The following is a 25,674-nucleotide window of genomic DNA, read 5'->3' as shown; positions in this document are numbered from 1 at the left end:
TTTGGAGGAAAGCATTCTTTATTTAGGCCAATAGAAAACCCCAGATTAAGATCCAACAAAGAGGAGCTCACAAAGACCGCCAAATACACAAGGAAATATGCCAGAATGGGTGAGAGCCAACAGAAATAAGCAATAGATTTAGGTTTCCAAAGATTTCAGAGAGTGGAATGATCAGATATAAAATAAAAATAATTATGTTTGGAATGACATATGATCTAATAAAAACTAGCAAGAAAAGAGACTTTCAAAAACTGCTAAACATCTTCAAAAAAGAATAAAACAGAACTTTTAAAAATGAAAAAAAGAAGGTATTGAAAGTAATACAATGGATAGGGCAGAAAGCAAGTTATATATTGCCCAACAAAAAAATATGTGAGTTGGAATAAGGCCCTGAGGAAGTAAGTCAAAAGAAACACAGAGAAGGTGATGGAAAATACACCTGAGAGGTTAAGAGATATTGCAGATAGGATGAGAAAGGCCAACATGCATATAATCAGAATCTTGTTGGGAGAACAGAGAAAATGAGGGAGAAGAAAATTCAATAAGTGTGAATTTTTAGAAGTAAACAAAGATTTGAATCCTCAGACATAGAAACACAAAATATGCCAAGTGGCATAAATACAAGTAAATTCATGTTAGGAAAATCATGGTAAAACTGCAGAATACCAGAGACAAAAGCCGTTGGAAAGATGGGCTAGATTAGCTGCAAAGGAATGGTAACAATACTGTTAGAAGACTTCTCAGTTGTGACATTGGGAGCCAAATGCGAGAACAATTTTCAAATAAACGAAATGTGCAAGTATGTCCCTCCCGTTGCAAATTAACTAGATGCTTGATAAGGTATATTTTTAAAACATTTCTTAGAGTGTAAGCAATTAGGGAAAACTGAAAAGGGGAGCAGTAAGCAGCAAACTAAACGATTTTATTATCAAACAACATGTGGTAAAGGAATTTCTAAAGGCAAGTCATGGGACAAAGCAAACATTTTGGAAGCAAGCTCTGAATGCAAAGAAAAACAGTGAGCAAAGAAATTGTAAATATGTTAGTAAATTTAAACACATATTGATCATGTAAAGCAACAACGTCAATAATAATGTTTAATTCAACTAGTGACAAACTCAGAACTACAAAAAAACTGCGTCACATGAGATTCAAACTGTTTTTAGGTTCTTACGTTGTTTGCAAAGAAGTAGAAATGTTCATTAATTTCAGACTTTAATCATGCCTGTTAAAAATTGAAGAGAAATTACTATAAAAAGAGCAAGAGTGTATAACATAAAATTGGTTAAAGAAAAAAATTGAGGAGATTTGAGGAGAAAGTTGAGAAATACTGATTTAAAAAAAAAATTGTCAATTCAAAAGAAGGCCAGCAAAAAAGGGGACATAATAGAAAAGTCAGGACAAACAGGAAACAAGGGTAGTGTCTGAAACTATTACTAAGACAGTCTGATTAATAGAAAAAAATAGAGAAAATATAAAGTTCTAATAGCAATATCAGAAGGGAAAATATTTATAACAGAAAATATACATTTAATATATTTGGTATAAATAAGAAACAAAGAATGATCCAATACAAAAATGAAGAAAAAACTGAAAGCTCTTCTAACATCTTCAAATTTTCTGTAATTGATATAGAAAATCTTGCATAACCAGAGTACCGTCAATAAATGCTATTAAAATAAAGGAATACAGGGGGTGCCTGGGTGGCTCAGTCAGTTGAGCATCCAACTTCGACTCAGGTCCTGATCTCACGGTTGGTGGGTTCAAGCCCCACGTTGGGCTCTGTGCTGACAGCTCAGAGCCTGGAGCCAGCTTCGGATTCTGTGTCTCTCTCTCCTTCTGCCCCCCCCCCTTCTCAAAAATAAATAAATATAAAAAAATTTAAAAAAATAAAGGAGGACAAGGAAATACTGGTGAATGAAATGAATGAGGAGAAATAGAATGGTCAAAGACAATACAAAAATGTTCACTCTCACTACTAATAAGATGTCTGATGAAGAAAAGACAACATTTCATGTATCAAAATTAACAAGACTGTTTTTAGAAATGCTTTTAAAATAATTTTTGACACCGGTGCTAGAAAACCAGAATTCCCATACTTTATTAAAAGTAGTACAAATAGGGGCAATTTTGGAAAGTAAATAAGCAGTGTATCTCAAGATCCACAAAGGGTTATAATTTTTGATCTAATAGGTTTTCTTCTACAGATTAGGATCAAGAGTTGTGTACAAGAATTAATTACAGTCTTATTTATAATAGTGTGAAATTGGAATCAAGCTAATTGAAAATAAAATAGGGAAATAAATTACGTTATGCCAGAAAATAATTAATACAACATTTTAAACACAAACCTAGAAGTAAAAAATGTTCACCAAATGAGAAAAACAGAATGTAAAATCAAATATAGAATATACTTTCAATTTTGTAAAAATACGTATGTGCAAAAGGAAAATGTTACTGGGAGGAAATAAAAGTTCTGTCAGTGAGTATTTATGGATAGTGAGATTATGGAAGATTTCAATTTTAACTTTGATTATTTTTGCACTACTTTTTCTACAGTGAGGATTTACTACTTACATAATTAAAGAATCATGGTAAATGTTAACAAAATAATTAAAATTCAAATATCACAAGATGGTTATGACACTTCCAAAAGCGAAAACCCAGGGAAAAGAAAATAAACCACTGACGCTAACCATAGGAACTACTGTCCAGGAAGATGGCGGGCAGGAATGAAATGCCAGAGGGGCTAGCCACTGGCTGTGCCCAACAACTCATGCTTCTCTGTGGTGAAGCCAGCAGTGCTCTTAGCATACAGCTGCTCATTTGTCTGGCCTGGACAATGTGCCTGTCACCTTGGACAAGAGGTTTCTTACATCGTGTACTAGTCTCAATTCTTCTGTCTCAATTCTTCATGACTGTCCGAGTCCCCGGAATCAAAGAATACTACAAAAACCTCAAGTAACTATGTTTTGCAAGAAAATATCCCACTGATAACGTTAGGGCCTAAGATGTGTTCCCAGCTTGAACTAATATCAGCATGTTTAAAGAATGGGATAAGAGAGAAACTTTTGGGCCAATCTGAGATTCAGATCCCAGTTCTTGCTCTACTGGTGAACAAGTATGTGGTTTCAAACAAAGGTCTTAAGCTCACAGAGCTTCAGTTTGCTCAGTTATACCTGATTCTGGTAAACAGAACAAATGAAATTGCTGTGCCTTTTTCCTTAGATTAATGTAAGGCTCAAATAAGGCTGAGAAAGTGTATGTAAACAAATGTTGAAGAACAGAATCTTAAACTCAATTTAAACATTTCAATTTTTCCCATGACCTAGGAAGATCAAGATGAAGCCCCTTACGTTGGCACCATGAATCCTCATTTCTATTGTCTGGAAAGCTCTCTCTAGTACATGCTTGATGAATACCTAAGTGCTAATGTTACAGAATACACCCCACTGGTCATCTACATTATCAAAAATTGAAATGTAGATAAATTAATTACAGTGGGTGAAGAGGTAACAGAGCAGCCCATAATATGTACAATATGAATAGGGTTTTTATTCCCTAAAATGGAAATGATGACCAGAAACATTCATCTTAAATAACTGGCAAAATTTCAAACCTGAATATATGTGAAGTTAGTATGAGTCTAAAAATTGAGAAAAACTAGCCCACATTTTGTACTTCCATTAGACTGATACTTTCATTAATTCCTTGTTAAAAAAAAGGGGGGGCAGTGCCTGCCATCAGAGAAAGGACAGTACAGAATGCTACGCAAGAAGAACAACTCATATATCCCACCCTGCTAGATATAACTATTATTAAGAATTTACTCTTTTCCATGTTTATCGAAATTAGATCACAATGTATATACTACTGTGTAACATATAATAAGTTAACAAATCCTTTATTGTTAGCCAGGAAGTGGTTTTGTTTTTCAGTGTTATAAGTGGCAGCATGAGAATAATTGGCTAAAAAAATAATTAGAAATAAAAATAGAAACAAAGAATAATATCCCAGCAAAAATTGCCAATTATACTTAAGGACTCATACAAGTTTATACTCCCAGCAAAAAAAAAACCCCAAAACAAAACATGAATAAGAAATGTACATTTTTAACATTCTCATCACTTCAGTCAAAGGGTTGTATGTTCACTTGCTGGTCATCCAATTGTTTGCTGTGCTCTTAGTGCGACACCAGAGCTAACAAAGCCAGCCAGTCTAAGTCACTTAAAGGGCGATAGATGCTTTTGCCTCCATTTCCCATGGTTTCTATCAGTTGATAAAGAAAGGCACATATTTTGTTGCTTGAGAGACTAAGACAGAATGCCATTATGTATCTCAATGAATAAATACAGCAGCCTCAGAAGTTCTAGAGCGATTACAGTGCCATTTGAAAAGATAAAATAATTTTCTTGTTCTGAAATTTTTTGATGTATAATTGACAAATAACACTACATTAGTTTCAAGTGTAAAATATAATGAGCCAACGTGACGATTTGATATTTGTATATATTGCAAAATTATCACCATAATAAGTCTAGTTAACATCTGTCACCATACATAGTTATACAATTTTTTTCTTGTGATGAGAACTTTTAAGACTTGTTCTCCTAGCAACCTTCAAACATACAATATAGTATTATTTTTTAATGTTTATTTATTTTGAGAGAGAGAGGTATGAGGGAGAAAGAAAGAGAGAGACAGAGAGACAGAGAGACAGAGAGACAGAGAGACAGAATCCCAAGCAGGGATTCTATCAGCACACAGCCTAATGTGGGGGTCAATCTCATGAACCGTGAGACCATGACATGAGCCCTAGCAAGAGCTTAATCAACTCTGAGCCACCCAGACACCCCAAATATACAATATATTATTACTAACTATGGTCATCATGCTGTACATTGCATTCATATGGCTTATTTATTTTATAACTAGAAGTTTGTATCTTTGATTCCCTTCACACATTTTGCACAGTCCCTGACCCTTGGCTCTGGCAATCACCAGTCTGTTCTCTGTGTCTTATGAGCTTGCCTTTTCTTTCTTCCTTTTATTTCTTTTTTTCCTTTCCTTTCCTTTCCTTCTCCTTCCTTTTCTTCCTTCCTTCCTTCGTTTCTTTCCTCCTTTCCTTTCCTTCCCTCTCTCTTTTCTTTCTTTCTTTCTTTCTTTCTTTCTTTCTTTCTTTCTTTCTTTCTTGTTTAGATTCCACCTATACATGAGATCATATGGTATTTGCCTTTCTCTTTTTGACTTATTTCACTTACCATAATGCCCTCAAAGTCCATCCATGTTTTTGCAAATGGCAAAATTTCATTCTTTTTTTAGTTTTTTAAAAATATTTTTAATGTTATTTATTTTTGAGAGAAAGAGAGAGAGAGAGAAAGAGAGTGGAGGAGGGGCAGGGGGTGGGGGAGACACAGAATCCAAAGCAGGCTACAGGCTCTGAGCTGTCAGCACAGAATATATATATTCCACATATATATATAATTCCATATATATGTAATTCCATATATGTAATTCCACATATATATATATATATATAATTTCATATATATATATTCTCACTTCTTATTTATCCATTCATCTATCAATGCACACTTACGTTGTTTCCATATCTTGGCTATTGTAAATAATGTGGTAATAAATATGGAAGTGCAGATATATTTTTGAATTAGTGTTTTCATTTTCCTTTGATAAATGCCCAGAAGTAGAACTGCTGGATCGTATGGTAGTTCTATTTTTAATTTTTTAAAGGAAACTCCATACAGTTCTCCACAATGGCTATACCAATTTACATTCCCACCAACAATCCATAAGAGTTCCTCTCAATACTTATCTTTGCCAACATTTATTATTTCTTATCTTTTTGATAACTGAGCATCTGTTCATATACCTGCTGGCCATCTCTGTGTTTTTTCTAGAAACATCTATTCAGATCCTCTGCCTATGTTTTAATCTGTTTTTTTTCTGTTAAGTTGTATGAGTTCCATATAAACATTGAATATTAACCCCTTATCAGATATATGATTTGCAGTCAGCCTTTAGATGTTTATTTAATTAGAAGCCTGGCCCTCAGGCTGCAGCTATGATGATAAACTAATAGGCCTCTTTCACAGAAAGACTGAGCCCCTGAGTTTGTTGCCTCTTGCTGTGGCCTGGGGATGGTAGCTATTTAAGAAGTCTTTCTCCTTTGGTTACAATCCTGTAGGACTTGTGAATATATGCCCCACTGGTCACCAGGGCCAAGCAATGAAGAGGTGTCCCCTGGTGGCAGCTGCAACACTCAGGGCACCAGACAAGGATATAAACTCCATTCCAGAAGATAACAGCAAGCTGGAGCAAGGAAGAGAGAGAACGCAAAGATAATGTCCACCAGCCCGCATTACTTGAGAACCTCTGTAGCAGCTGTAAGTGCACCAAGCCAGAAGCCTGCCCCTCAGGCACAGCTCCACTGGTCTTCAAAGCCAGATGCTTTGGGGGCTCATCTCCCAGGAAATGGTCTTAAAAGTTGGTATGCCTGATGTGAAGCACAAACCCTTCACCCCTCAGGGAGAAGCTCTGGGTTTTTAGTTCTCTCCTGAGTGTGAGTGTCGGGGTGGGGTTTATTTTGAGACTGTGTCTCGGGGCGCCTGGGTGGCGCAGTCGGTTAAGCTTCCGACTTCAGCCAGGTCACGATCTTGCGGTCCGTGAGTTCGAGCCCCGCGTCGGGCTCTGGGCTGATGGCTCAGAGCCTGGAGCCTGTTTCCGATTCTGTGTCTCCCTCTCTCTCTGCCCTTCCTCCGTTCATGCTCTGTCTCTCTCTGTCCCAAAAATAAATAAACATTGAAAAAAAAAAATTTGAGACTGTGTCTCGCCTTTTCCTACCTGCTTCAATGTGGTTTTCCTCCCATTCACTTGATCTAAAGGGGTTGCTCCACCAATTTTTAGGATTTTTTTTTTGAGAAAAGTGTTCCATATATAGATGTGGATTCAGTGTGTCTGTAGGAGGAGGTAGTAAGTGCAGGATCTTCCCACGTTTCCATCTTGAGCCAGACTGAAAAATCATTTTTTTATCTTTCTATTTAGACTTTACGATCATGTCACTGGAAAGACTTTCAAAATGAGAACATTATACGAATAGCAACCTTAAAAATGTAGTCCAGAAGGTGATCACTTCTGGACTCATCCCTTCAACTGCTACCGCCCTGGTCTTGCCACCATTATGTGTTACTGCTATTAGATTCCTACAGTAGCCTACTAACAAGTCTCTGTCCTTATATCCTGCCCCAGTAGCAGGAACTATAGGTTGATTTACATCACCCCTCAGTTACTGTGTCAGTTTCCTGATGGTTGCCAATGTGAAAACCTGCATTTTTTTTTTGCCCGAGGGCTTTCTCTGGGCTCCTAAGAAGTAGTCCTTAACCAGTCACTAAAAGGAGTTGGGGAATAAATACTCAGCCCCATTGATCTGGTGTCCATAGTCTGATGTGTGATTCCCAAGGATATTAACTTTTGGTTGTTCATAGTGGTATTGGCTGCCTTCTATTTCCTTTTTCATGGTTCTATTCCCTACCAACAAATTCTTCAATCCCAGGTGAACAAATTCATCTTGGTGTCTGTTTGTCAGGGAACTATATGAAGACATCTCTCTCAAACTGTTCTCAACCCAAAGGGCAGAGTGATCCTTTTTAAAACCATCAAATTATGTCAGTCTTCTTGCACAACCCTGCGATTGCAAATGGCTCTTCTCTTCACTCAGAACTCAATGTCAAAGTCTTTATAAAGATCTGCAAGGCCCTGTTATCATCTGCCTAGACCCCATGCTTACTGTTCCATGAACCTGACAGGCACGCACCACCTTAGGGTTCTTCCTAAGCCTGGAACACTGTTTTCCCTGGGAAACTGCTGCCTGCTTAACTCCTTCCCCTCTTTCAAGATTGGCTCAGATCTCACCTTCGAAATGAAGTCACCTTGACTGCCACCTTCTTCAATATAGCACACTCTCCTCCATCTCCAAAGCATTCTCAAAACCCTTATCTTGCTTTATTTTTCCTTTTCCCATTGCACTTACCAACTTCTTAACATATTAAATAATTTTCTATCCCCTGCTATAATATAAACATGAGAACAGAGTTCTTTGTTGTATTCTCTGATGTTTCCCAAGCACTTAGAACAGTGCCCGACACATAGGAAGCGTTCCATGAAAATCTGCTGACCAATTACCATAAATTTTCATGTTATTGCTGGGTGGAGGAAAAGCGACACATGTATACTGTAGGTCACACTATTACTGCAAAAATAATCCTCTTTTTAAGATAAGTTTAAAACCAATTAACACATTGTGTTTCCATAAAAATTAACATCCTAAGTGCATTTATTAAATTTTAACACTGTATTTTAATTTGTCACTATAATATGGCAAAATATAATGATTCATATTTGCTAATAGATAATTTAGAGTGTGATTATTCATGCTACATATATATATTTTCAGGTTTGACACCTAGGGCTTTATACAAAAGTCTTGTAAGGATTCAACACTCCTCACTCATTAAAAATATAATCAATACACATGTAAAAAATTTTAGGAACACATCTACTTCATAGAATAGGCCATTTGGTATACTGTAGTACACAATTACCTGTAGATGTAACAAAAGTAATTCATTTCATATTGTACCTTACATTTTCCCCTGACTCTACAGATGTGGAACTTAGTGGCACATGAGTCAAATTTAATTTAAAAGAAATCCATTTCTTAACTTCCTACATTATGAACACTCAAAAAATATTTACAGAACAGTAATAGCCAGCTAACCTATGGCTTTGTGTTGAGTTTAAACACCAAATTTTAAGAAAACCCAGCAGAGGAATTTTAAAATTACTTTGATTTTTAGGTTTAAATAAAATCCTTAATGTAATTTCAGGGCCTAAGCTTTGGAATTCACTGTGTAAGCAAATCAATAAACCACACGGTACTGTTAACACATATATATATAAAAAAAGAGATTTGGAGCAGTTTTCAGTGTACTATAAAAATGGAAAACAAATCTCACATATATATGCATATGTATGTGTATACATTTAAGATAGATAACTTCCAGTTAATAGTATTACAAAATTCTTAGCAAAGGAGAAAATAAAATAAAATGTTAAACATTCTAATTCTATTGTTATTATTTTCTAAAGTATGTCAGAGGAAGATATTAATGGCCGTTCAGATTTACTTCTGATGTTTAATTTTTTACAGGAAGAAATAAACAAACAATTTAATTTCTAAAAGAATCTACTTAAAAACAATTTTTTTAGCTTGCAATTTTTTTAGATCTATGTTGCTGATTTGTTTGAAATGGTTAGACATATACAGCTTTGGGAATTTCGAATATCAGAAATCATAATTATTTACCAAGAGGGAAGAAATCTGATTTTGAATTTAGTATTTGAGGCATGGAGCATGAAGGCACTCAATTTACAAAACTACCACCTTAATAAAGTAAATGTTACATATTACATATTCCCCCAAATTGATCTACAGATTCAACACAAGTCCTATCAAAATACTAGTGGGCTTCACTGCAGCAATTGACAAACTAATCCTAAAATTAATGTAGAAATTCAAGGGACCCAGAAGAACCAAAACAATAGTCAAAAAGAACAAAGTTGGGAGACTCATATTTTCCAGTTCCCAAACTTACTACAAAGCTACAGCAACCAAGATAGTGTGGTACTATCATGCGATAGATCTATCAAACATTGGAATAGTATTGAGTGTCCAGAAACAAATCCCCACATCTATGTTCAACTGATTTTCAACAAAGGTCCCAAGATCACAAATGGGGGAAAGAAATTCTTTTCAACAAATAATAAAAAATTACCATGTGTTCCAGCAATTCCATTCTTAATTACATACCCAAGAGAAATGAAACTTGCATGTAAACAATCATGATAGCATTTTTCAGAATATCTAAAAAGTGGGAACAACCCAATTATCTATCAACTGATAAATGTATAAACAAAATGTGCTATATCCATACGATAGAATAGTATTTCACAATAAAAAGGAAAGAAGTCCTGATCACATGTCACAACATGAATGAACCTTAAAAATTTTATGCTAAGGGAAAGAAGCCAGTCCAGGAAAACACATGCTGTTTCCATTTGTATGAAATGAAATGAAAATATAGATTAGGAAAATCTATAAAGACAAAAAGTAGATTAGCGCCTGGGACTGAGGGAGAGTGCTGGGGGAGATAGGGGAAGTGACTGCTGAACCGTACAGGATTTGTCTTGGGGATGATGAAAATATTCTAGAATTGATTTAGTGATGGTTACACAACTCTGTATATACTAAAACCCACCAAGTTGTACAATGTAATGGGATGAATTGTATGGTACATTTCCTTAAAGCTGTTTCCAAAAAAAAACAAATAATATTACATATTAATAAGTAAAACTTCCCAGATACAAAGGGCCTGCAAAATGAGAATTAGCAGGTAAATATTTTTCTTCTCTGACATTTCATTGAAAACAAGTGGTACAAAAGAAATAGAGGCATGCCAATTATTTATATAACTAAGTAATACAATGAGAAAAATAACAAGACTCCCAACATTAGTAGAATGCTTTAAAGGATGCAAAGCACTTGCACACATCGTCCTGCAGCCAACAAATCATAAACCAGAATGAGTCACTTGTCTCTTCCCCTGAGTTTAAACACAGTGATCACATATAAGGACTAGGGATGATGCCAGTGGTCAGAACATACTCAGCAATGTTCTTGAAGAAACAGTTGGAAAGGTAGGTGGTTAGGCCTCTCGTGGGAAGTAAATGGTGGCCTGCACTAGGAGAGGCCCCACTATCCGCAGTGTCTGGATAGGTGATGCCTATGTCACCTTTTGGGGGGGCAGAAAAGCAACAGAAACCAGCCCAGTGTCAGCTCAAGGCTGCAAACTAATGATAGAGTAGCTTTAAATTTTTTTTTAATTTTTTTTTTCAACGTTTATTTATTTTTGGGACAGAGAGAGACAGAGCATGAACGGGGGAGGGGCAGAGAGAGAGGGAGACACAGAATCGGAAACAGGCTCCAGGCTCTGAGCCATCAGCCCAGAGCCCGACGCGGGGCTCGAACTCACGGACCGCGAGATCGTGACCTGGCTGAAGTCGGACGCTTAACCGACTGCGCCACCCAGGCGCCCCTAGAGTAGCTTTAGAGGTCATCTGGGGGCGAGGGGGCAGAATCCCAGAGCCATACATGTTGGAGACGGGACAACCCCTAAGCATTCACTTCTCCCTCCTCAACTGAGTACCTGTGATTACATCAGAGAGAGGCTACCATCTGAGGGAAGGAGGTATTTGAAAGTTCTCTCTTAGTAAAAGGGACATCCATGGCAAATGAGCAGTGGTGACTGAACCCAGGTTATACACTACAGACAGCTGCCTCATACCCAACCACTAAATTGCTTGAAAGAGCACAATGGAGAGTCAAGAATTTTATCCCTCTTCCTAAGTGGATCTTAGTACCTAAAGTAAAATAGGTATACATAGAAAAGAAAAAAGGAGACCTCTGAAGAGTGTAAGCACAAGGAAAGAAGGAACAACATTTAAATAAAATATAATGAATGGTTTCAGAAATATAAGGGAGGGTATTCGAAATATGAAACATCGACAAGTAGTTATGAAGAAAAAAACAACTGCAGCTATTAACAACAAAATACATCATTGGTGATAAGAAGTCAAATGAATGGGCGAAATAGCAGAAAGGATACATCTAAAGACGATCTGGAATGGCAGGTGGCGGAATGCTCCGAGAGGCATAGAGAAGAAATAAAAGAGTACAAATAATGAGAAAAAGTTCAGAAATATAGATGATAGAAGAAGTATCAAGAGCATCTAATAGCAATTCCAGGAGAAATTATGGTAAGAAATATTTAAAGAAACAGTAACCAAAGATTAGTCAGAATTATATAAAATTATAGGCCTGCAGATTCAAAGGGGCACAGATTGCCAAATAGGAGAATATGGACACATATCAGAGAGAGATTTAAAAACATTAAGAAACAAGAGAAAATTATGAAAGATTGAAGAAAAGGAAATGGAGACCATTTACAAAGGACAAAGAATCAAACTGACATCAGACTTGGGACAAAAGAGTTATGCCTCTGAAATTTTGAAGAAGAGAACTTTGAATTTTATATCCAATGAAACTGTTATTTACATGTGGGGACAAAATAAGCATATTGGTAGGCATCTGAAGTCTCAAAGATTATGCCACATAAAATTTCTCTTTAAAGAATCTCTTGGAGGGGGCGCCTGGATGGCTTAGTTGATTGAGCTACCAACTTCGGCTCAGGTCATGATCTCAAGGTTTGTGAGTTCAAGCCCTGCATCGGGCTCTGTGCTGACAGCTCAGAGCCTGGAGCCTGCTTCACATTCTGTGTCTCCCTCTCTCTCTGCTCCTCCGCCACTCATGTTCTGTCTCCCTCTGCCTCAGAAATAAATAAACATTAAAAAAATTTTTAAATAAATGAAGAATCTCTTGGAGGATTTGCTATAGTGACATATAAAGAAATGTATGAGTAAGCAAGTAGATATACAGAGTAAAGAAGGGTGAAGATCGTTCATCGTTATTTAAACATGCCACACTAAAAAAAGTACACCCAGAATATCTGGATTAAAATTTCCAAACAGTATTAACATAGGTAGGAGGAACAGAGGGAGTTGAGAGCACGCTAATGTATTAATTTTGTTTGAGACAGGCAGGGCAGGAATGTGTATTAATACACTTTTGGCGATAGGGAAAATAACCATCACTATGAATCTTGGTAAGTAACGGGTCACCATCAGAAACACAGAAAATAGAATATGTAACACTCTGTTTAGTGGAAGGAAATCAATTTATCCACAAGAGACGTGGAAAAAGAGAAGGGTAGTGACAACAAGAACAATGCGTACACACAGACACACAACGGAGTAGCTAAAACAAACGTTGGGAGAACAGTAATTATTTTCAGTGTAAACAGATTCAGGCCGTTAATCAAAAGACAGACTCACAGAATGAGTGGCAAAATAAAAAGTTAATGGTCATTTCTACAAGGGATAGGTAACAAAACAAAAGGAAACAGATTGGAAATAAAAGAATAAAAGAAGGACTAGTAACTAGTCCTCTAGTAACTAGAAGGACTAGCAAACAGGAACTAAAAGAAAGGAGAGGTAGAGATTTTAAATAAAATGTAATGCTAAAAATGACAGTGATAAAGAAGGAAATTAAATTTGGAAAAAATAAAACAAAGAAATGGAATGATTATGAACGCACACACCTAACGATACAGGGTTGAGCGCTAGTAAGCAGAAACTGACACACTCTGGTGGCGCATATGTATGTTAATTACATTTATTCTGTAAGTTTGTGTTTTCTGGTTTTTTGATTGGTCCTTTTCCTCTGTGGACTATGTATGTATTATTTACATTCATTTTTCTCTTGTGACTTGTGTTTTAGAATGTTTTTTTTTAACAGATGAGGAGAAAAAAGAAGTTGGATTCAAATAGCTGAGGTTTACTATTTGTTAAGAGATTTTGTCCTAAGGTGTGCGAGGCAAAGGGCCAGCATGAAATTAGAGCACTTACTGTAACTTGCGTTTAATCATTCTCTCTTCTAATTTCTGCCCAAGTAACAATGGAAGATACACATATAAATTTCTTAATGTTCTAAGCTTCCATTGCAACATGTGATCTAGAAGAGTAAAAACTCAAGTACACAACAGCTAAAAAAAAATTTCAGAGAAATGTCCTCTAAAAACCAGCTCTTTGTATAACATCTACAAGGTCTGATTCAGTTGTTTAATTTATTTCCAAAATAACCAAAATGCTATAGACAGAATCAATTATATTTCTACCTGGGTTTTCGGAGGAGTCTATTTTTATATCCCTTGCTTTCCTTGAAGAAAAGCATGATTTGAAAATAGCAACATGAAATTAGTCACATAATGGCACTTTTCAAAAAAGGGAATACAATTTTCAACCCTACGGCGCTTCTTAATGTTCCTGTGTAAACACCTTACCCTACGTGAAATATAAATAAAAAATAATCGGCATACAACTCCATTACTAGGCCTCAAAATGCTTTGATTAGTCATTAACCATAAATCATAATCTGTGGATTTTTCCTCTCTGTGGGCTATTATTTTCAGAAAATGTTCCATGCATTATTTCAGGAATCCAGTTCTACATTTACTTGCACATAATGATTTCTCCTTCACCACACTCCATTTCTGCATTTGCAATAAAAGAATATACTAATACAGCCATTGCTACAAATAAAAGCATTCACAATATTCTACAATTCTCAACACTCAAAAAGGAAACTATGTAATTAAAATGCAACTCAACTCCACCCACCTTTTATAGTCAACTTCATTAATAAAGATAAATGTGAATTGTTAACGAAAAGGCGTTGGGCACTCCAAGGACTAAATATAGGTGTTTTGTTTCTTCCATCATACCTGTGTCTTAAATTCCTTCAGCTCCTATCTGTCAGAGAAAGGCTGCCAGGTGAGCAGTCTGTCACTCTTGCCTAAGCTAATAGATTCTCCAGTGGCTTCTGTTACAGCTCGTGTCATACCATTAAAACTATGTGCCTTGGAAGTGGCATAACATATGTAGCTGAATCTTGTCAACTCGACATAATCAGACTGTATTTGGCTGCACAAGCAGATGCAGATTAGAGAAGCGATATAAATATGCAAATCACAGTGGTCTTCTCCGCACCACCGGTCCTACCTCCACTGGCCCTCGCAGATACTCCGTTTGTTCAGCTCCTACTTCCAGTGCCACATCAACAGACGCAAAGGGACGGCTGGCCATCTGCTGTCGTTCTCGGAGCAGTTGCTGGAGGGGGGTAAAAATGATTTGTTTAAAATAGGCTTAAAAATACACGAAATTCAACAATATCTGGTTCCATTTTGAACAAACGGTACTCAAAATTTAGGAATCATCTGATACACAGACCTACAGCTAGATCCCCAAAATGAAAATTTGTTTTCTCCCCGGGGCCTGGGTCGTAAATCCGCAGAGGCTTTAAACGTATGGGACCTACAGAGAGAACTTTCCCCCTGACCTCTCTCCCACAGACCTAATGAAATGTACTCAAAAGCATTTTGAAAACTCCAGCTGAGGGGTTCTACTTCAGTAAGAAGTGCTACTGTGATGATGGCTATGCCAAGGTTTCCTACTCCAAGTAATGCAGCTTTTGTCTTAGCTGAAAGTAAATAACAGTAAAAATATTTCAGAAAAGATAACAAAAAGTTTCAAAATGCATTAACAGAGATTAAAGGAACATCTTCCTACAAAGGCTAAGTGTGAGAAGTCATCAAGACGCCCGGTCAACTGCAATGGAATCAACACGAATTGCCAACGACAGTATTTATAACTTGATTCAAACCCTCTGTGTTCATTATTTAAAATGAGGAATGGTTGGCAGTTTGCAAAAATTTTGTGCCAAGGCATCTAAACCACGCCCAGATATTTGCTTCTTTTTCCTTGTGCCTACTCTGGGCTTTACCCAAAAGCTAAAACCAATAAACTAGTAAGTCCCAGCCAACTACCGAGCTAATTTATATTTCTGCCTTTCCTTGTAATTATAATATTCATTAAGTCATGATAAGAAAAAAATTGATGACCAGCAGTAGATATTGCAAATCTTGCCCTTCTCATTCTACACAGCTAATAAAATTATTATTAAATATTAAAAGTGGATGAGCGATGCAATTAAATACTCTTTCAAATGAGAAGAAAATCCTATCACTGAAAAAGGCAAAATCCTTGAACACAATGAATAGCTTCATTATTCACAGAGATTTTTAAAGATTCACTGGCATTAACTTAAAACATTAACAAATGGTATTTGAATGTAAATGTATGTCGCACTGTGATGCATCATTCATTAAGTTCCCTTTAAAAGATGAAGGAACAAAAGCCAATACCTTATGGCAGTTTATTATTTAACATTTTTGTTTTAACACTTATAACCTAGCAGTGACAGTGTTCATGAAATGAGCATCTAAAATATAGGGGGCGCCTTGGTGGCTCAGTAAGTTAAGCATCCAACTTTGGCTCCTGTCATGATCTGGCAGTTCATGAGTTCAAGCCCCGCGTCTGGCTCTGTGCTGACAGCTCAGAGCCTACAGCCTGCTCTGGATTCTGTCTCCCTCTCTCTCTGCCCCTCCCCTGCTGACGCTCTGTCTCTGTCTCTGTCTCTCTCGCAAAATTAAATAAACATTAACAAATTTTAATAAATAAAATAAAATACAATTTAAGGCCTTGTTTTGTTATTATTAAAAAGAGAACATCCGCATGCCAATATTGATGGAACAGGAAAAATACAATTATTACTGAGTAATAATTTATGTTCTTAGAATATACTTAAAATTAATGAAGACAATTAAACATATACTCAAAGTAAAAAGTAAATGATCTAAACTACCGAATTATTCATTTAATATAACCTAAAACGGTATTATTAAATATGCAGCTGCTGGAAAATAGAGTCTTGTTTGTGCCTCTCATAGGATTGGCCAATAGATCTGAACATTTTATCTATACAAAATGCAAACATAATACTACTTCAAATGCCAAGGGGCACTAAGTGTAGAAGACGCCATGCTCTTTGTCTTGCCAATAAAAATATACACACAGATGCACACAGAGATACGGACACGCACATATGCAAATACACAAACTACTTTTCTGATGGTAATGGACAAAAAGCCTTGAGAAAACTGTAAATTTTAGTTTGGGTTTGAAGACAATTTTCTTTCTTTCTTTCTCTTTTTTAATGTTTATTTATTTATTTTTGAGAGTGAGAAAGCATGCACAAGCTGGGGAGGGGGGCGAGAGAAGGAGAGAGAGAGAGAGAGAGAGAGAGAGAGAGAGAGAATCCCAAGCAGGCTCTGCGCTGTCAGTTCAGAGCCCAACCTGGGGCTTGAACTCACAAACTGTGAGATCATGACCTGAACCGAAATCAAGAGTCAGGTGCTTAACCGACTGTGCCACCCAGGGACTCCTGAACACAAGTTTTCTAACTTTGTATTACAAAGTTTCTTCATTTGTACTAGTTCTCCTCAGAACACAAACCACATGCCATATAATTAAGAGAGTTTTAAGAAAATGAACAGCTTCTGTTACTTTAGCTTACCTTTTCCCTACTTCTAAAAGTAAAAGGTCTACAAAATATAGTCAATGAATATGTAATACCACAAATTATAATTTAAATCTATAAATATCCCAAATTCACTATCTTTGACAAAGAATAGACTTCTCTGGACTGTAACGTATTGTTGTGACCCCCCAACACTCATACTAAAGAAAAAATCAGTGAGTATTACTTTTGTTCACTTAAAAAAATTAGAATACAAAGGTATTTTTAAAGATTCCAATCTGTCTTCAGAGCTTTGAATTTCCATCACTTTTTAAAAGTTCTGCTTTGCAAAGCAGAAGAAAAACATTGTTCTTGCTCAAGACCATAACACTATAGTTTGTAAAAGAAGACATGATAAAAAAAAAATTAGGAGGTGCCCGGGTAGCTCAGTCAGTTAAGCCCCCAACTTCGGCTCAGGTCATGATCTCACAGTTTGTGAGTTCAAGCTCATGTCGGGCTGTGCTGACAGCTCAGAGTGGGGAGTCTGCTTCAGATTCTATGTCTCCCTCTCTCTCTGCCCCTCCTCGCTTCTCTCTCTCTCTCTCAAAAATAAATACATGTTAACATTTTTAAAAAAAATAATCAGGGCACAAAATAGCATAAAGGATACACATAGGGAATTAGCCAAATGAATTCTCTCTGGACCACTTAGTAGAGGACTAGTTCCAGGACTCTGGTTGACATACTCAGTTTCTGACTTCAGAAAGTGAACGCAAATATTCTGTGTGAAACTCAGGAAAGGTAAATCATTGCTCATGAAACATTCTTGCTTGTATGTGATGGCTCTACAATAATGAAGTGGAATAAAGTGAGATTCTCTTTGCCACTAAGCTCTGGTCTCAGCCATACCCTTATCAATGTCCTCCTTCTTGCCAGCTAACATCTGTATGCATTCCTTCTTGAATTTAGTCCCCTCTGTGTCAGAGCAAAGAAGATGTAAACAGCATGCTCACAAGACAAACTTTGTCAAGATTTAGCACAGATACTGACAGGAAATATAACAGGGCTCTGGAGTTAGAAGGACCTGTGTCTGAATGCCACCTTTTCCACTTATTAGCTGTTGGAGCTTAACCAAATTATTTAGACCTCTCTAAGCCTCAATTTTGCTCATCTGTATAGCTGGGTTATTAATAGTGCCTATATCTACACTGATACCTCAGAGGACTCGTTTTGAATCCCAGCTTCTCCATCCACAAACTCTTGGACCATAATAAAACTACTCGGACATTTCTAACACTGACTATTTCTCTCCACAAAATGGGAGTAACAATCATATCATAAGGGATAATGCACCGAGGAGCTAACGCAGCCGGACCGCTTGACACAGAGGCTCGTACCCTGAGAACGCTCAGTAGGTGTTCATTGGTGCAATTATTATGTTAAATGTCAAGCGCTGATTTTGTCTTTGAAGAAGGCACACTACCACAGGCCGGTTTTCTTCAGTGCTCATGATACATTCTGCTACGCTCTCCCTTTTAACAAATGTTGCAAATTTATGAGACAGTTGGAAAATGTAAAATGAACTTAGATTTGGGACTACTTTCTGCTATTGTGACAAAGAATGGCAAAAACTCAACCCAAAAGTTAGGAGGAAATGTAGAGTCCTTTCTTAAGAACTTTTGAAAAATAATTAATTTATTTTGTGATTGTGATTTTTATATAAAATGAAGTTTAACATTTTGTACATCAATAAGAAGCCATAAAACAGATGATCTGTTTTATAACTAATCTGCTATCGCCAATTATTCAGCAGAAAGATAAAGCCAAAATAACAAATTGACCATAATACATTAGATTATAATCATGCTGCCATAAACACTGTTGTGAAGAAAATTTAAAAATGAAAGAGATGCTCTTAGTGTCATGTTTGTTGCCTATAATAACTGTTTTATTATTCAAAATGTCTTATAAAACAACCCATGAAATTAAAAATAATGTGAAAATCCTGGTTTAAATATGGCAGTCAAGAACAGTCCCTGATTCTATCTAATGTAGATCTAATTTTTCCGTTCAATACTACTATTTCAAATACTGCATCATTTTTCAAAGTTCATATTAACCACCTTTCCAACCATTCCAAAGGCATACAACTCTCTAGTTGATTTTAGGATAATAATCCTTAAACACTACACAAACAAAAAAGTAACAGTCCCAATTTTCTTCATGTCTCCCTCCTATGTCTAGGTTCTATCTATCTTTTTTCCCCACTTCCAAAAGTCCTTCTACCCTTCCCCAAGTTTGAATTGATCATCCCATCTATGAATTATTTACTATTTTAGTATGTATTATATGTTTAGGCTTTTCTGAAATCTTCTATAAGGAAAAAAAATCTATTTTTATTTATTTTTCTATTTCCCACAGCATTTGGTTGGTAGTCAATAGTATTTGATTAATGAACATGAATGAGTAACTTAGAGTATGAAAACATGTATCATCCTAATGTGAGTGAAGGCAAGTTATGATAAAACTAATTTTAATTATGATTAAGCCTTTAAAAGCATATGTCCCCTGATATTCTAGAATTTATGCCTTATCCTCCAAAGTAAGTAGATATTTATTTTTTTAGAATGGGACAATTTTGTGGATCCAACAAATAAATACCAGGTTTCATATTTTTACTTTATTGCAAATATGAAAAAATGGCCATAAAGACATCATAATGCATTTATATTTTTAATAGCAGTTCTATTCCTAAGATTTTGGAAAGGCATAAAAGGAGCAGTCAAAATGATTTAATCATTACTCTTGAGCTTATATACTAAAATAACAAAGTATTTGAATTAGAGATTAAGCAACATTTCATGAAAAAGAGCATTTCTGTTATTAATACAAACACATTTAACATAAAGCGATATAAGCGAACAATCAATTTTGTTCTTTTGCTGTTAGGATGGTACGATGCAATAAAGAGAAGTCACGATATCTTTTTTTATCCTTAAATTAGGAAAGCATGATATTCTTTAATTTTATACAATTGAATCTACAAGGCATAAGCCTCAAACTCTTATTCAGAATATTGGGAATCTTCGGCTTCTAAGTCTTCCAGGCTAAAGTTGGTATGAGCACTTCCTGGGAGTGAGTGGCCTGGCATAACATCTTTGTTCAGGTTACTTCAATTACTTTTTTCTAGGCCTCTCCAATCTTTGACCTACTGGGACTATGTTACTCTTGAAATAGTTGTTTACTTAAAAATAAAAATTTTCTGGGACGCCTGGGTGGCTCAGTCGGTTAAGCATCCAATTTCGGCTCAGGTCGTGATCTTGTGGCTTGTGAGTTCCAGCCCTGCGTAGGGCTCTGTGCTAACAGCTCAGAGCCTGGGGCCTGCTTCGGATTCTGTGTCTCGCTCTCTCTCTGCCCCGCCCCCCCCCCACCATGCTCTGTCTCTCGATAATAAATAAATGTTAAAAAAAACTAAAAAAAAAAAAAGTAAAAATTTTCTAAGAGCTTTTTCATAAGTATTCACCTAGTTTATTCAAAATATTCACTTCCAGTGATTTTTGAAACTTCTTTGTCAACTGGTATTTTTGCAAATTTGTATTAACTTGCAAAATAAACTTCAGTGACTCTTCAGAAGGGATTTTGTCATTCAGCAGATTCTACTACACCTTAAGTTTATTCAATTTTATTCATTATTTTAAGACAAATATCATCAGTTGTCAAATGGCCATGGCAGATTTTCCAGGTAGGTTGTTTAGGTACACAGGGTTGTTTGGGCAATAATGTGCCAAAAATGAAACCTACCTATCATGAAGCCTGTGACCAGAGGAAGAAGAAAGCAAAAGTGGAAAATGTTTCTAAATCTTCCAAAATATAAAGTTTAATATTACCTCTAAAATGCTAATAGGTTATACGCAAGCTTATAAATATATATTTTATGAATGTCAATGCCTATATGAAAGTGTATATGTGAATATACATGAAATTATACATATGGTAATTCAAAGTAAATATGTGATAACTCACATTCAAATTAAAGCTAAAACTCTATATAAAAGGCCAAGATAAGGCTTAAATAATACCAGCAAATGAAGGTCTTTGTTGTCATTGGATAACACTTAGAATATAATTGGTATGACTGAAGCATAGTCTTCATAGATTCTAAAAAGGACCTTAGATCTGAAAAGGACCTTATGGAGATTCTTCAACCTGTAGACCATAGACTTTTAAAGGATGAATAGATGAGTACCAGAAAATCTATGCACTAATAGATAATATTTTTCTTCAAAAATTTTTTTTTGTAATTTCAGTTGATTCAATAATTTAACTTACTGCTGTCTTTAGAAGCTAATGGCCCCTCATCCAGAACCAGAATGTAATTCCACTATTTTCTTAAATTCTTTCAACAGACAAATCTCTCAACATTTATTAGTGTTTAAAAATAAAACAGAATAAATACTGAAAGCATGACTACTTTAGGATTCTCTATGTATCCTTATTTGTTAGATAAGAACTTGAAATATATCCTAAAAGCAGAATGGGTTCAAACATTCAAACAACTATTTCTAACGTTTCCTTTTATTTCTTCATCTAGCATAGTGGTTCTCAAACTTTGGTGTTTACGAGGTTGTACGTGCAACATCACCTATATACTCTGTACTGAATGATTTTGTCTCTACATCAGCCTTACATACTGATTTAAACAGCTTCCGTGTAGAATAACTCTCGTGCAACTCTAAAAATTGTCAATATGATCAAGAGCAGAGTGGCACAAAGCATATGGCCCAATAGTATCACCAACATTTGCATATAGTAAGGTCTTAAAAGCTCTCTACTGACAGGAATTAAAGAAAATCTATCTCACATTTACCAGTAGCGGCATTTATGTATGGACTGTCTTTATTTAGGTTAATTTAGGCAATGCCAAAGAAAAGAAAGTATAATAGATCTTCCTTATTCTTATGTATTCATGGTTATGCATTCTTAATTAAACATCATGGGAGCCAAAGCTGTATTTCTTACAGGGCACAATTCTTCCCAATTGAAGATGAAGCCAAGAAAATAGAAAGAGCACCAGACAACTGCCTCTCTCTCTCTCTCTCTCTCTCTCTCTCTCTCTCTCCCTCTCTCTCTCTCTATACACACACACACACACACACACACACACACACACACACACACATATGTCACTGTAAATCTGTAGGGAAAGTAGGTTTATCTAAAAGGGTTAGACCTTTACAAAATTTTATTTTTTCTTACTACAAAAGCTATATCTTTTTTTAAGTTTATTTATTTATTTGGAAAGAGAGAGACAGAGAGCATGAGCATGGGAGGGGCAGAAAGACAGACTCGCAAGCAGGCTCCACTCTGTCAGCGCAGAGCCTGGTGTGGGGCTTGAACTCAGAAACTGCGAGATCATGACCTGAGCTGAAATTAAGAGTCTGAGCCTCAACCAACTGAGACACCCAGACACCCCTATGTCTTAAACATTCACAAGGTTGTTTATCAAATCAGTTAAGCTTTGTATCATTGGAAAGACCTTGGTAGAATCATTCTGGTTAGAAAGATCAAGCTTGTTTGTGGTATGGAGAAAACAAAGAAAAGCAAAACAATATTTCTATCAAATTATCACATCCACTTCAGAAACTGCTAATATTTCTAACATTTCTTTTAATATTTTGAAATACGTTAGGATAGAATTGGTAGCTTCCTCATTTCTCTTTTTAAATGAAATGCTAACATGTCCCAGCATAGCCAATCCCTGGTTTTCATCAACGTGTGTGTGCCTGTTGACTGTTAATTATGAATTCCATCTTGTGAACACTTTCTCAAAAGAAAATCATTTGTATCTAGTAATAATAGTTAATTTTCTATGCAAAACTTTGATAATGCAGATGATATACCTGCGTGTATTTCTTTTTGTCTTAGAGTTGGCAACATATTTCATTTAATTCACCAATGAAAAAAGAAGTATGACTGCATGTCATCTCTTCATGCATCAGCAATAAGAAAATAATTCTCAGGAAAGTCTTCCTGCCTTGTCAAGAAATTTCATTAAGGAACAAAAGCAGATTCTGAAGTTCTTTTTTACTTGGCATTCCAAAAGGTCAATCTTAAAGGATTTAAACTAAATTTGGGGCAGAAATTTTTACTTCCCTCCCCTCCTCTTTCTTTCTCTCTCTCTCCCTTCCTCCCTTCCTCCCTCCCTCCCTCCATTCCTTCCTTCCTTCCTCCATCCTTTCTTTCTCTCTGTATTTGTAAAAGCCCATTCTTAGAACCATTTGATAGAGCGTTCTTTCATATCTTTATCTACTTGGTGAATAAGTTTGGCTATGATCATTCATTCATTGAAAAAAAATTGTACTGAGTTCCTACTGTGTAGCAAACACTTTTTGGGGGACTGGATATATAAGAGGTAACTCTTCCGGTTCCCTTCAGTAAGGTTTTACATGCTATTAAAAAATATTAGGGACTCTTCTAGACCATCTACCAGGAGACTGGTGGCAGACAAATGGGGAACATTCTGATGTTGGGTGAAGTACTTATGTAACCTGGATTTAAAAGCCACAAAGTCTCATGTATTTCTTGGTGAGCAAAAACTGTAAGATATGTCAAGATGTTGCAGAATATTGAAGATTACTAAAGGAACTTCTAAAATTCAGATTCTTAATCCTTTCTTTGTGACATGGATGGCATCACTGATTTAGACTTGGCCGAAGATGACCTCACTTCTGAATGAAAGAAGTCATGCAGAATGTATTGATCTAGAAGAGTCAAAACCTCAGCTATTGCTTGATACCATGCTTATTGCCAAATCTAAAGATTACTCTAAGGGCGCCTGGGTGGCTCAGTCGGTTAAGCATCCGACTTCGGCTCAGGTCACGATCTCAGGGTTCGTGGGTTTGAGCCCCGCGTCGGGCTCTGTGCTGACAGCTCGGAGCCTGGAGCCTGTTTCAGATTCTGTGTCTCCCTCTCTCTCTGACCCTCCCCCATTCATGCTCTGTCTCTCCCTGTCTCAAAAATAAATAAACGTTAGGGGCGCCTGGGTGGCTCAGTCGGTTAAGCGTCCGACTTCAGCCAGGTCACGATCTTGCGGTCTGTGAGTTCGAGCCCCGCATCGGGCTCCGTGCTGACAGCTCGGAGCCTGGAGCCTGCTTCGGATTCTGTGTCTCCCTCTCTCTCTGCTCCTCCCCCGCTCAGGTTCTGTTTCTCTGTCTCTCAAAACTAAATAAACATTAAAAAAATTAAAAAAAAAAGATTACTCTAGGCACTTAAAAATCATTACAGTATGTAGAAGTCTTGTTTGTTCAATAGATACTTAAACAGATAAAAATTACAAAAAAATTCATTGCAGAAAACATACAATGGTAAGGGCAAAGAGAGAGCAGAAGGAGAAAGTGCTTTAGGTAGGGGGACAGGCCTCCTAAGAAATGCCAGTTAACCTGAAACCTTGAATATTCAGTCAGGATACGAATGGATTGCCAAGAGCTCAGTAGTTTAAAATAGAAAAGTGTATTTCCTGCTCACACAAAATCCTCTACAGGGATAGGTAACTCCCCATCTGGTAATTCAGCCATATAGACTGATCCAACCTTGAGGTTCTGCATCTCAGCCCAAGGATTCCTGGAGTCTAAGAGGCTAGTGAACCCTGTATGCACTTTTCAGTGCCTCAGACCAGAAATGACAGGCATCACTTTCCATAAATAGTCACATGGCCCACCCTCACTACACAGAGGCCAGAGAATGTAGGGGAACAGTGGAGAATTAAGTGAATGGGACAAAGGAAGCCAGAAAATATCATTTCAGGCAGAAGGAACAGCAATTGCAAAGTTCCAGAGGCAAGTCTTAATTAAGTTAAGAAACAGAAAGAAGGCTGAGTCTTATTTAAGCAAGGTGGCAAGGAGCAGAATGGCCAAAGGATAATTTTGGCTTTATCAAGGTTCAGAGAAATTGAAGGAACATATATAAATCATCAGACACCATAGGATCTAAAGAAATCATATTTATTATTTTTTGAAACATAATTTCTTTTTGTATTGCCCATTCTTATGGTGTTAGCAGTGGCTTAGAACAGGCCAAAAAAAAAAAAAAGATTTTACCATCCTCAAATATAATTATTTAAGACATAACCCAAAAAACAGAAACAGCAGTTAATCTCAAATACAATGAACCCAGCTCTCCCAATAAGTACCAAAAGGTCAATTTTGTATGTAACCTTCTTTAATACAAAAGGCCAGGTGGTTGTAATTTATCTGAGCAAATCAAAATGAGCAAAAGGATGAGTACTGAAAAGGTCATTTAAAAGCTAGATCCCCAGAATGGATATTTAATACATATTACTCCTCAAAGAGCAAAAATGGGAAACTGGATAATTTCAAATTTTGAAACTTGCGCTAGAAAAAAATCTTCCCCACGTAGAAATATCTTCACAGTCATAACTGTGGAATATATTATTTCCCCAAGTTAGAAGTCTAAGTTGTCAGAGAAATGCTTGTCCTGCTTTTCAGAGGAAGAACAAATGAATGCCTCTGACATCCAAGACATGCACAATATGATCAAGTCAACCTTGA

The 25,674-nt window shown here is 36.4% G+C and overlaps 1 protein-coding gene across 2 annotated transcripts in view; it reads right to left on the bottom strand.

Annotated features, from left to right (window-relative positions):
* ATRNL1 (attractin like 1) overlaps positions 1-25,674 on the bottom strand; it is a 778,070-nt gene that overhangs the window by 234,924 nt on the left and 517,472 nt on the right. Inside the window, exon 27 of one of the 2 annotated variants that reach the window (XM_047826276.1) lies at positions 14,752-14,859. In XM_047826276.1, the coding sequence (XP_047682232.1) occupies positions 14,752-14,859 (108 nt within the window). Of the gene's footprint in view, positions 1-14,751; positions 14,860-25,674 lie in introns of those variants that run through there. The other variant, XR_007145488.1, reaches the window with a different exon arrangement.

This window comes from Prionailurus viverrinus, chromosome D2 (genome assembly GCF_022837055.1).
Source record: "Prionailurus viverrinus isolate Anna chromosome D2, UM_Priviv_1.0, whole genome shotgun sequence".
Taxonomy (NCBI): Eukaryota; Metazoa; Chordata; class Mammalia; order Carnivora; family Felidae; genus Prionailurus; species Prionailurus viverrinus.
The sequence above is the reverse complement of the archived record's forward strand: the minus strand, read 5'-3'. Positions and strand labels throughout refer to the sequence as shown.